Source organism: Electrona antarctica (genome assembly GCF_951216825.1).
Source record: "Electrona antarctica genome assembly, chromosome: 8".
NCBI lineage: Eukaryota > Metazoa > Chordata > Actinopteri > Myctophiformes > Myctophidae > Electrona > Electrona antarctica.
Window position 1 is genome coordinate 11,503,224 of NC_136789.1, and position 12,922 is coordinate 11,516,145.

A 12,922-nucleotide genomic window follows, 5' to 3' on the forward strand; every position below is an offset into this window, starting at 1 on the left:
AGTAAGACATTTGAGTACTTTTTTTCACCACTGACTAGTCTGTAGTGAACAACATCTGCTCTTCTGCTCCTTGGACCTTCTGCTCTGCTTCTGTGTTGAAAATACTGAAAGCAACACCGGGGGCACCAATATGGCGCCCATAGTACACGCAACCACAACCTGGCCCCATCACTTCCTACGTAGAAGGTCACGTGTCGCTTAACTGACCAATCCACCGACGCGTTTCTTGACAGCCAGCCAATCACAGAGCGCGCAGCGGCCAGTGTCATATTTCTGGGACTGCCTGCCTGAGGAATGTCAACTATTCAACATGGAGACAACAGTTGGAAAGCTGGAGGCGCTGGTAAGCGTTTGTACAAGACTGTATTTTCACATTTCCCGAATCGTTCTTAGATAGATCTCGTTGACGCTTTCCAGCCTTTACCGACGACCTAAACGAGCGGTTAATGGCGCAGAGAAGGCGGTGGCGGCTCGACGCGGACGGACGGACCGACAACACGGCATGTTTTTCCTCTTCTCTCGCCGCGGTGATGTAAAACCCGTCCCGGAAAAGACGAAAACCGCCAAGTAAAGCGCTTCATCCGCTATTTTTTACGTAACGTTATAACGTTTCTTTACCGGCCAAAATAGCAACATTTTGTCGTGTGACATGTGTGTATTATAATTGCGTGGCCCGTGGTGGGACTTGTTTACTTTAGCCTGCTAAATACTTTAGCCTGCGTTAGCTCGGAAGGAACCGATATGCCATTGCCCGTGCGTTTTTTTCCCTCAGTTCCAGCTCCATAGCCAGGCACCGCGCCAGTGACCTGAACACCATCCATGACCGCCCGTTTAGACAGTTTCGGTTATAGACTATTGGTTCTCAACCTGAGGGTCGGGACCCCCAGGTAGGTCCCACAGCACAGGGTCCCCAGACTCTCCACAGGGTAACAGTGAGTCAGGTGACAATTTAAGGACCCTTTTAATACCAAACAATCTCAAATAATATAAAAGGAAGGGGCAACAAATGTCATGCCTCAACTCTTACAGTTCCTCTTACAAGTGCTTGTCAGGGTGGGGGAGTCCCCACTGTTAAAATGTGATTATTGTGGGGGATATGGCTTGAGAAGGTTGAGAACAACTGATTTACTCCATCTTAGGACGATGCGTCGCCTGCCGACAAGAACAGATCTGCAAGCTAACATGGTTCTGGCCGTGGTAGGAGAAGTAGGCCATCTCGGATATTTGCAAAAGTAAAAGTCTTTCCCTTAGTATTATTTAAGTACTGGCATCAATATAGTTGCAGTCTCACTTACAATACAAAATGTTACTACTCATGCAGAATGGCCTATTTCACGGATTGTAATACTAAAGCATTTGTGTCAATCACTGATTTTGGAGCAAATTAATGAACAATGTTTTTAATTTATTATGAAAGTTCCTGGTATTATGTAATGAAATGAAGATCTTTGCTTCCATGGGAAAATGTTATGAAGCTTCATATCCGACATGTCTGACTTCCCTCCCCCCCCCCTTTTACAGACTGAAAATGCCATTAAGTCACACATTCCTCATCAAGACCGACCATCGGAAGAACCTTTTGGATTCCGGGAATCTTTTCTGTCTGGCCAGTGCTCCTTTTATATTGTACTACTGGTGACCCCTCTTGAAAAGCAGTGCAATGTTAAAAGGGCATTGACCAGGAATAGTTTCAGTGAAGAGAGGGTAAAGCCACAAACATAGAGCTCTATTAATAGATAATGTATTAACATTTTCATCCTGTGCGGATCTCTGGACATTAGTAGAGCTGTACGTTTGCAAGTTTTAGCCAGGCCTACCTTATAACTTCACTGTGACTTATTCAGCCCTGCATCGTACCATGATGTTCGTGTACCTGTTAGCTCAACCGGAATTAGTTTCAACTACAATGGAAAAGTTATGAAACCAAACCATGAGTGGTATGCTGTTAGCAGGTGCTCTGACTTCATTGCACTACTGTATTGGACAGCTAGCAGTGCAATAGTATTGTCAAAGCATCTGAGAGCTGCACAGACCACAAAGTGTCTGACTCCGGGCATCAAAACACTGAGGATTGCATTGGAAAGAGTATTTTTTATTGGCTACTGTGATGCAGGATTATTGGCTGCAGACAGATCTTTTATTATTTTTGTATTTAAAATGTGTGTGTAGGGGGGAAAGCCCACACAAATTGGTACACATTCCATCTGGAGTCATGTGATCGAGGTGTATCAGCCAGTTTCATATTCCATTACGATTGTGACGTCTACAATTAGAACATTTTCAGTAGGGGTGCACAAATCTTGAATGCAGCTTCTGATTTCACCCACATTTTACATTGTGGGGCCTCTAAACAACACAGATCCTATAGTTATTCCCTTAGTGGTTCCACAAATGTCACTGTTTGTTGCAGATTGTAGAATGTTATTTCTTGTTACCAAATTAGATAAAAATGGCCTCAGGATTCATGTGACAATGACCTTCAAGAAGGCTTTTTGTAACTCCATACTGTTTGCCTGTAATTACCTTTAAAAATGTGTGGGCAGGGCCTATTTAAAAAAAAAAAAAAAAAAGGATATACCATGAACGGAACATCCAGTCATACCCAAATTGGAATCACATGTTGAGGGGCCTCTTGCCTCCAATGGTGCACACACCTCCAAAGAGTGTGGCACAAACATTGCCGTCTGTCGTACAAACTCTTATTTCCCCTGCAGCTTTCTTGTGTCCTGATGGCCGCACCCCACAGCTGACACAGCCCTAGGTAGGCAACCCAGCCTGGTGGATCTGTACTCTGAGGAAGGAACTAGCTTTTCTAGTTTTCTAAGCAAAAATATAGTGTGATATATGGGGAACTTCGATTGAGAAATCAGGAAACGGAGGCACTGAAGCCAAAGATGTTAATGAGAACCACTACCGGTTAGGTTAGTTAACTATTCCTACTTATTTCTTTGTTTTGAGGCTCTAAATGGAGGCATCATTCATTGAACCATCATGGCACCTTGGACGCACTATGGATTGATGGACTGAACACGGATGGATTAAAGCTAAATGTTTTAATGTACAATGCAGTGTTCTGTGTTGTACCTGACTTGCAACAAGGATGGATCCTAGGTCCTGGAACCCTATCAGTATTGCCTCTGCTGTCCACATTGTTCAGAGTAGTGCAATATTGCTTATAGGGTTTCAGTATTTAGGCTGAAACGTCTGATGCTGTGATGGGACGCTTCTCTGGCAGAAATAATTGGGACGGCAAGCCTGAACGTTTAAGAATATGAAGGGCTGCCGTCTTACCCTGGCCTCTAGGGGTAGAAAAGGCATAGCCACCCGAGTGGTTTTGGGCGATATTATTGTCATTGTGCATTTAATAGTTTAACATCGTCAATATAACATATCTGCAATCATAAATCGTCCTCAGTTTGATCACAGTGCTTTTTGGATTGCCTTCTGTGAGGTGCTGCTGTGAATCTCTGCTTGTGGTGTTGATGTATGCAGAAAGGTTGCAGTCAGTAATACATTGGCAATTGCGACTTATCTTATGTGTCACTCACAACTTGAAGAGATTGCCTAATGCCTATTCAGCATAACCACAGGCACAGACTGGGGTTTGAGTTGTTTTTGCACATGTCTACACTCTACAGTATGTTTCTCTTAGTCTTAACATCAATGGTACATTGTCCTTTGTGTTTTGATCAAGAAAGACTGAAGATCCCATCCACCCAGTGCGGGATGCACACAGATTAGACACCAACGGGCAGACATGTGGAAACAGCGGTCGAACATGCGCTGCTCCGTGCTTGCGGTTAGGGTTAGGTTAGGGTTTGAGGTAGGTTGTCTGTCTAATGACAGTCGGACTCGGACCAATAGTAAAGTTAAAGCCTGTACCCCCCCCCCAGTGCTGCTAAAACAATTGCAAGCAAGTGCTAAAATGACAGGCCTGGCTTATGCAGACAATCCAACATCTAATTTACCTATTTGTGCAGAACATATGCCCAGAATAGACACGAGTTGATTTGGTTAAAGCAATTCAATTGTGCCACTCGGTGGCTGTGATCTTTTTATTTTTTCACATCTCTTATTTAGGACGGGAACCCCTTTGAGGTTTTTACCTTTTCAATCCGGGAAGACCCTTTTTAGGGTAGTTGCTATGTAGCAACAATTGTTTTGTAATTGGGTGCTGATGGCCTAGTGGTTAAGGCACAACCCCACCAGCAGCATGTCAGGTTTGATTCCCGAGCCCGACGACCTTTGCTGCGTGTCACTCCGTCACTCCACTACTATCCAAATAAAAGCAGAAATGCCCCAAAACAAATCTTTAAAAAAAGTCTAAATGGGTTTTAATATAAGTGTATTCCTACTACTGGTATCAATGCAGAATCTTAACATATATTTATCATTTACAACACTTTTGGATCGAATTGTTCATTGGATACACCGTTTAGCCAACATGACTACTTTGATTTATTGATTAAATGGATTGGTCTGTCTCTAATTGTATTTAAGTGTGTGAGCCTGATGAAACTTGTTGGTTTTAAACAAATAAATGTATTACTTTTTGCATCCCATTTGCCTTTCAGACCTCCTTTCTTTCTGTAAGAAATAAATGAGTCATATTGTAGAAGTATTATGATGATCCAGCAACTTTCAATCACCACCCATCATCACCATCATGCAGCTTCAGTTTATGTAATGATATTGAAAGTCCTAATTTGGTTGTTGCTGTGTCCACCTTTGTTGTTGCTGTACTGGAGCATTTTTTATAATCTATTGGGGATAGCAAAGGACAGCCACCAGCCCACCACCCCAGTAACGAGATCGGTAAACAAAATAACTAAAATTAAACTAATCCTTATCCTACAGTATATACTGTCACAAATGAAACTTCTGTGACAGTCCTGTGTGTGTGTATTTTTCTCATCCACTAAATGAGTTTTCAGGACCTTGCCACAATAACATTTATATTGTGACAAATAAACTTTGTTGGTTTCCTGATGAATAACTGGAAGGTCCAGAGATTTGAGGGGACAACTTTAATCAACTAGGCTAATTCCCACATTAAAAGTATTATATATATATATATATATATAATAGTGATTATTAATTGAGGTACTAACTGTATTTGTGTCAGTGGTATTTGTGGACTGTTGATGCAGCTGGAACAGATAAGCAGTGCAAACCTAGCAGAGCATTAAGTCAAACTTTGTGTTCAGTTTCAGAAGTCTGAGGCTGATCTGGACTACATTGAGAAACGTCTGAAAGTGGATTTCATCACCGGCGCCACAGAAAGCGGCTCTTCTGTCAAGGTGATACTAATGATACAATTCATCTACTGTAGTGTAAATGGAATACTGTACAGGGGAATTGCTATTCAATTCTATATATAGATAAAACGGTTCTGACTCACTGTCACGTTGAGGCTATTGTCTGCTGATGTAGACATTTGATCAGGCTTAAAATAACCAATAACGATAACTTTTAATTGGACGCGATCTTGTGGATGGGATTGGTACAGCTCTATTTTTATTTTATTTAAGGTGAAGCGACTCCCCCTTGAGCCTTCCAAATATAAAACAATATAGTATAATTTTAAAGAACTAGCCACTTGTAGGTCCTTTATACTCAGGATTTCATTTACCTAAAATATATATTTTTTTAAATGGATTCTAAAAATGATGCGTGGTGAGCTTGCAGATCTGCAATTTTTGCCTATGTTTAAATAAGTTGTATGGCTTTTACAGGAAAACCCAGCGAGATTACTGGAAAACCTTGCGGCCATCAAAGCCAAGCACGCAGCCCTGAGCACACAAGTCAAAGAGATTGCTGCTGCACAGAAGGAAACGATGGACTCCATCAGAGAGCAGCTCGATGGCACTCTACACGTCATCGAACGCTTCCAACAGACTGCAGATGTCAAGGTAGGCTGACCCCCCCTCCCCCACAACCAGCTGACTCGCAACCAAAGATTTGTGTTAAAGAGCAGCCAGTGGAAGCACTTTTATGAAATAGTGAGCTTTTTAATCAAAGGCATTCTAATATACATTCACCCAAAATTCATAATAGATTTTTCTTAACAAAACAAGTGTGACAAGGATGACAAAACTGCTCTGTATTGCGCGTAACAATACTGCTGTTAACTTGACTGACGTGACACTCATGTCTGTCATGTCATTCAAATAAAATCACACAAGACGCAAACAGATTGTCTAAGGTTTTTTTTCTTCAGTTGAATTGCTTCACCCATGTTTGCTAGATTTCATTTGGTCAGGTTGTGTGCAAGAAACATCAAGATAATGCAGCCTACACACACGTAAGGAGTCTCATGCAGAAAAACATAATCTACAAGCCGACATGCTCTGTATATACCTGTTCATGCTACATGTTTTTGTATTATTTATTGCTGCAATTGTTCTGTTTAGATCCAGCCGTTGACAGTCTCAGAGCAGGAAGCTACAGAGATGGTTGGTTCAGCCGTCAATAGCAGAGGTAAGATTCTCTATTCTCTATCCGTACCAAATTGCGGAGTCCATCATACATTTGGTTCAATAAATAACAAATGCTTGGCAGTGTTGATTTTGACAGCAAAGTTTGATTTATTTTAGTCACCTGGCTGACATGTTTTATTTTTAGTCTACAGTAGTTTTAGTTGACTAAATCTACAGTTGATTTAGTCGACTAAAATGTATTCTGACGGGCCTTGATGCCATCAAAGGCTGATTTTCATTTAGCTGCATGGTGAAAATAGCCGATCTACGTGCAGTGAACTTGTAGATCAGCTATTGAGTTTGACACCTGCATGCAACCATGATGACTTGTTTTAGTTCCACCGGATCTCTTCTCCAATAGTCCCTCACTAAGATTTTAGACTAGTTTATTTGTTGATGAAATTGTCAGTATATTTAGTTATCATAGCTTAGTTTTAATTTAGTTTGTCAGTGAAAAAAGGTAGTCGAACATTTTCGATACAGATTGGTGTTGAAAGTGCTTCTGCACTATCACCGTGGTCATGTGTTGTGACCCACTAACTACATAAGGGAGGTGGGTCACAAATGTCACCTGATGAAGACCAACTGTGGTCGAAACGTTTAACTATGGTCCATGTAAAATTTTCTGTGTTTTAAACTAAACAACCCAAGTTGTATAATTCATGAATTAAATCGAATGATTTTGTCCCCAGGAACTGTACCTTCATCGTAAACTTCCAGCCAAGAGCATCCACCCAGTATGTCTACTGGGTAAGACTTATCCAGGTATCTAAACGTTCTATAAAAACAATTTGGACTAGTGATGATATCAGTTTGTCTTCCCCCAATTACAATACTTATCTAGACAGGTATATGAATGATCTTTGTTGCATCACCCCTTCCTATTCTGCAGAGCCGTTTAACTGTATTTATTGTTGATTTGTTGTGAGTTATGTCAAGGGTACCCACACTTTTCAGGCTGTGGCCCCCCCAGAATAATCATATTTGAACTGGGGACCCTGATGAGCACTTCTAGGCATTACATTTAGTTTGACTCGGTCCCACAGTTAAATATAAAATAGCCCACAAGATTTGCTATTTTCACAATGTTTGCCTCTTTTACGTAATATGACAATTTGGTTTTAAAGAGGTCTTAAGTCATTGTTGCACATTAAACCAATCATTTTATTCTGATGACCCCCAGAAGCAAAGATTTGAGTTAAAAATGTTCGCTTAAGTATACTCGTGATTTTTTTTTCTTAATTGCACATCGAACTATTTTTTAATCTAAAATGACACTTGAATGATGCTTTCCTGGTTTTAATGGGTTGAGGGATTTAAAAATGTCTTCAGTCAAAAACCTTTGGGAGTTGTTCAAAAGATCTGTTTCAAATATTTTGTAGTTCCACAGCCAGCCTTTTCACCCATGTTGCTGAATTATGTGCTGTTCTTTCCTCTTTTGTCATAGCAGCTCTGAATACCATCATGGGAAGTGGACAAGATGGGTCATGAAAAGTACATCTAACATGAGATGGACAGAACTAAGAGACATGAGGCGAATCAAGAGACTTGGTGTATATGTACTGTATGTATTAGGGCTGGCCCCGAAGCCATTTATTAGGGTTTAGATGTTCTGCTTTTACTTTGTTATTTTATTGTGTTCTCTCCCTGGGTCTGAAAATAAAGGATGGAATTGTGGTGTTTTCGAACTAACGTTCAAACCTTTTATTTTAAGACTGGTGTGGGGGGACGTTAGTGGCAGCCTCTCAGAATGGAACTGATCCAGTGTAGCCTGGGGATGGAGAGAAACTAAACTTAAATTGTTCCGTGGGCTGTCCTCTGTGATGGAAAAGTCCCTGTCCTAAATACCCATAGTTCACTGTCCATCGCCATAATCGTTTGTTAATGTTCATCGCTTTACGTTTTAAACCCATTAAGACCGATTCTACAAATGTCTTCTAAATATTTTTTTTAAATAGAAGATATACTAGCTATGAGCTTAATTTATATCTGCTATTTTGGAATAGCAGAATACATCTAAAATGGCACGGATGTTTTGTCGGTTTTAATGGATTAATTTTGCTGCCCTGTCTTTAGCAAGTAGAAACGCATTCGGACCATTTTGGTATCCCCTCAAAACTGAAGGCAGGAAAATGCAGAGTGAGTAGCCATGTGAGTCATGAGCCAGAAAATAAGAGTGTCAACTTTCTTTTGTTGGTTTTTTGGGGGGGCTTGTATGAGTTTATTGGGCAACTGGAAGTGTGGAGAGAGATTGGCACACAGCGAGTGGCACATAGCAAAGGTCGTTGGGCATTGCAGCCTAGGGTGCCCGAGATGTCCAAACTTTTTAATTGAGATCCGAACATCAATATAACGAAGGAAGGGCCAATCCCACACTGCATATCAGAAACTCATTCAACAATCTGCATCCATATGCCTTCACTCCTGTCTTCATAACTCCTGTACAAAATGAACGGCTCTAATGTGGATTCTTGTAAAGTGTAGAATTTGATACATTTTCAGACACTGTTGGAATAGTACATTTAGCATGTAATGGATTTAAACTGTACAGTGCATTTTATATCTTCAACTTGACTGTTTTAATTCTGTAATAAAAAAAAATTTAGTCAGTTAAAACAACAGTCATGCTGTACAAAACCTTGTTTTTATCCTATTCTACTCGGATTCATTTATTTATGAATGGCTCAAAGCAGAAATTCTCAACATATTCATTCAGGATGCATGTGTGCGCATGCAATGCATGCATGTATGCAACCGTGCATGTTTATATGAGTGTTTGAGGTGTTAGACAAAGCATTGCCACCATCTTGGAGTGATGGCGGCAGCTCGCAGCTCTACCGGTGCACCATCTAGTGGTGATTCCAAATATTTGAGGACTGTCGTCTCTTTACATAGAATCTCTTTACTAGTGGTTCCCAAACCTTTTTGGCCATGCACCCCCGGCCCCGTTACCTCCTGACCTAGCTGACGCACCCCCCACGTGGAAATAAAAATTGCATAAGCTATATACATTTCCTATATATGAACCTGAATATGGCATATGCAGCATAGGCTATATTCTGCATATACTTGCCATATATTGGCATAATACAGTATGTTAATATTTACTGTATAATAAATCCATAGCGCCTTTTCATGTCGCGCACCCCCTAGAAGGCGCTCATGCACCACAGTTTGGGAACCACAGTATCATTTTGGGGGGGCAGAAGTATACTGCTCAAGGATATGACGTTGATGCTTTACAAATCAGTTTACATTCTCCATGAATGAAACAAGTGTTGTGATTGATTGTAAACCATATCGTATCCGGGGGAAATAGATCTGACCGATGTTCCGGTCCGACACATCCGCCGATACACACTGCCTTGTGACCAGCAGAGTAGTATAAAAGAGAGTAATGACACTCCCGTTGACTCTCATTGTAACAATGGAATGCGGAAGTGCTCATTCTATCTCAATGGAATAGTTCCAGCCATAGGAGCAATGTTTGGAACTATCGCCCATAGGCACCCGCTTTGCGGCGAGATCAAAGCGTGTCACCACTCTCTTACTACATTACTCTGGTGACCAGCAGAGTTAGGTAACCAGACTTTTCTTTTCACAGATGAGTAAGGCTGGGACGAGGCTACCCGGAAGTATAGTTAGTTATTCTGTGTGCATATAACCCATTGGCTATGACTGCCTTCCAAAGTTTGTTGGCCTTGAGTTGGTAGGCACCCCGGCCTGGTAGAGACCTACAGTACACTCCAACTTCACTTCTCTAGTTTCAATCATGCAAGTTTAGATAAACCATGATATTTTAATGAGCCCCTTATTTAGGGAGGAGACCTGTTAAAGAATTTAATCACATAATGACATTGACTTAAACCCATTAAAACCAGGAAAGCATCCGTCGTTTTAGATTTCTTTTGCGTTGTCTATTAAAAAATGGCAGATATACAAGCACTGCCAGCTTGTACATCTGCAATTTAATTTTTTTTTACATTTTTGAAAAAAGATTTCTGGCATTTGTAGATTCGGCCTCAATTCTTAAAGGTTTAAAAATTGATCTTAAGCAGTGAGTGGCTACTAGCTCATAAGAAACCAATTTATATAGGCTACTGTTGATGGTCAAACATGCAGATACTTAGTTGCATGTTTAGTTCACATTTTCTGCCTGATCTCTACTCTATAGTCATTGATCTACAGTATGTTTGCCATCACCTTGAAACCCCAAAAAGTAGGTATGTTATCGTATGTGAAAGGCAACACATGCTCTGGAATGCTGCCAAGTAAGATGCATTCAAGTTCATTGTGTGCAAGTGTGAAACATGAAAAGAGTACGTATGCATATCACCACTGTGGGGCAGAAATCTCAAATTAATGCCATATTTTATACTTTTTATATAGTCATACAAACTGGTTGAAATAGCCAAGCTTACAAACTGGCTAATTTCACAAATTCTGAAATCTTTTGAAAACCTTGGCCATTAATGTATGCCCAAAATAGGGAGGCTATAGGTTGAAAGTGCTTAAGTCTGTGTGTGTTTTATAAATACAAATTTAACCCATTGTAGCAGCTAGGGATTCATATATTATGCAATATTCTACACCAAACACATTAACCATACTGTATGCTGCACAATGTACTGAACCAGGTAAGGTTCCCCAATGTGGTACGGGTTCAGAATGAACAGAACCAGAGGCATCCCAATGTGGTACGGGTTCAGAATGAACAGAACCAGAGGCATCCCAATGTGGTACGGGTTCAGAATGAACAGAACCAGAGGCTGATGTTTTAACGCATCCCTCACCAACCTTAATCCGGTCAAACTAACAGGAGGTTGAACCTTAGGGCAGCCCACAGGAATTCAAGATCCTAAAAAGTGGGGCTGCAGAGCCCAAGGGCAGATGATATAGGGTGAAGGCTTCAGGGCCTACTGGGTCCTCCAAACTAAACACAGCAAATAAACCAATCAAATGATCAAAACAATACAAATATGCATAACCTAAAGTAATCACAGCAAACATAATCCAATTCCAAACCATGCTGGCCCAGTATACACAAATGTCCTTAACACGACTATGGCACATGGCCCAACAAACAATCTGGTAACAGGTTGTAGGTTAGGTTAGGTAGGTTAGTTGTCCTCCCAGTCAATATACTCAAGGCTGAGAGGCTCCCATTGAATAGCCACAGGAGTGGCTGTGGTCTGTGGATGTGGTTAAACCAGGAAAGGACCTGAAGGCTCTGGGAGTACAGATGATAAATTAACATTGTCCCCATGTCAAATACCCTCTTAAAACCCATTCCCCTACCTTACTGACTCCAGCAGCATCCCAGCTCCCCCTCACAACACACCTGCCGAACACTAAATGGAACATAAAATGTCAGTAATTAAAATATATCCTCATAATAATGTAAATTAATTATCGAAGCATCAACTATTTTGTTCAAGTACTATAGGCTGTATACACCTCATGCCTCCATGCAGGTCCCCAACAAACACTCGAATCAGGCTTCTGGCCAAACATGAGGCCCCAAACCGGGTCACCCCTTTTAAAGGGGCAGTGCTACACAATGAAAAGTATTAAGATCTAGTGACTAAATAACTAGAATGATCCATTGGAATACCCTTTCTAGGGTGAAAAGTAATGGTTTGGACTATAAAAGGTTTCCACCTGTCAGCGATGATATACGTTTAAGTGGTATTTCAATGTAAAACACTTCTGGGGTCATTGTAATGTGTTTTTCTTTTTGGTTGCTTGATTAAATATTTATATATATTTGCTATTCATTTGATCAGCCCATTGTGATGTCAAACGTTATTTTAACCACATAGATTCATTGAGCAGCTGAGATGAATAACCATCTAAAGTCTATACTAATTATCCATAATGTATAAATTATGGATAAGGGGTCAGAACATATAGGCCTTTTTTCAGGGAGGGGTCAGAATAAATTATGGACTTAGATGGTTATTCGTCTCAACTGCTCAATTAGAAACACGTCCCTGGTTCTGGTGAGTCCCTAATGCATAAAGTGAAGGAAAAAAAGTACAGTACATTTGAGTGCACACACACACACACACACACACACACACACACACACACACACACACACACACACACACACAAACACACACACATTTGTGAGCATGCACATTTGAAATGTTTATTTATGTCCACATAATGAGAAGTACAGGAATACCTTGTACAAAGGACATAAACACTGCCAGTGCAGTTTGACAATAGGAGAACAGCCAGTTACAATGTGCATGGACAGCAAAGCATCGTTACATACAGTACAGCTGACATGTCAGACACAGGACAGCAGACATAAATCATGGATAAAGGAAACAACGCCTCCTCCAAATTGAGCGGCTTCCTATAATGGCTGAAACTGAGCAGTACCTCGCTAACTGCTTGGCTCTCCTTTTGGAAAGGCCGGCCATTTGTAAGCC

At 40.8% G+C, this 12,922-nt stretch overlaps 1 protein-coding gene across 3 annotated transcripts; it reads left to right on the top strand.

Annotated features, from left to right (window-relative positions):
- The first annotated feature begins 250 nt into the window (after nucleotides 1-250).
- On the top strand, nucleotides 251-8,167 carry ska2 (spindle and kinetochore associated complex subunit 2). Of its 3 annotated transcripts, none has more exons than XM_079507765.1 (6): nucleotides 251-343; nucleotides 5,208-5,300; nucleotides 5,736-5,912; nucleotides 6,414-6,480; nucleotides 7,172-7,244; nucleotides 7,927-8,167. In XM_079507765.1, exons 1-5 carry the CDS (start codon nucleotides 311-313, stop codon nucleotides 7,189-7,191), a joined length of 390 nt encoding a protein of 129 aa, XP_079363891.1. In that variant the 5' UTR covers nucleotides 251-310; the 3' UTR covers nucleotides 7,192-7,244; nucleotides 7,927-8,167. The 3 variants fall into 3 exon arrangements, with proteins under 3 accessions (XP_079363891.1, XP_079363889.1, XP_079363890.1); XM_079507763.1 differs by lacking the exon at nucleotides 251-343 and adding an exon at nucleotides 406-500 and having other exon boundaries at nucleotides 7,172-7,229; XM_079507764.1 differs by lacking the exon at nucleotides 251-343 and adding an exon at nucleotides 406-500 and having other exon boundaries at nucleotides 7,172-7,229; nucleotides 7,930-8,167.
- The last annotated feature ends 4,755 nt before the right edge of the window (nucleotides 8,168-12,922 follow it).

Excerpts from the sequence above, each read along its gene's own strand:
- ska2 (XM_079507763.1), top strand. The coding sequence starts at position 447 with ATGGCGCAGAGAAGGCGGTGGCGGCTCGACGCGGACGGACGGACCGAC. Across the intron at positions 501-5,207 it reads ACGGACGGACCGACAACACG|TTTCAGAAGTCTGAGGCTGA; the intron begins GCATGTTTTTCC and ends CTTTGTGTTCAG. Across the intron at positions 5,301-5,735 it reads AAAGCGGCTCTTCTGTCAAG|GAAAACCCAGCGAGATTACT; the intron begins GTGATACTAATG and ends TGGCTTTTACAG.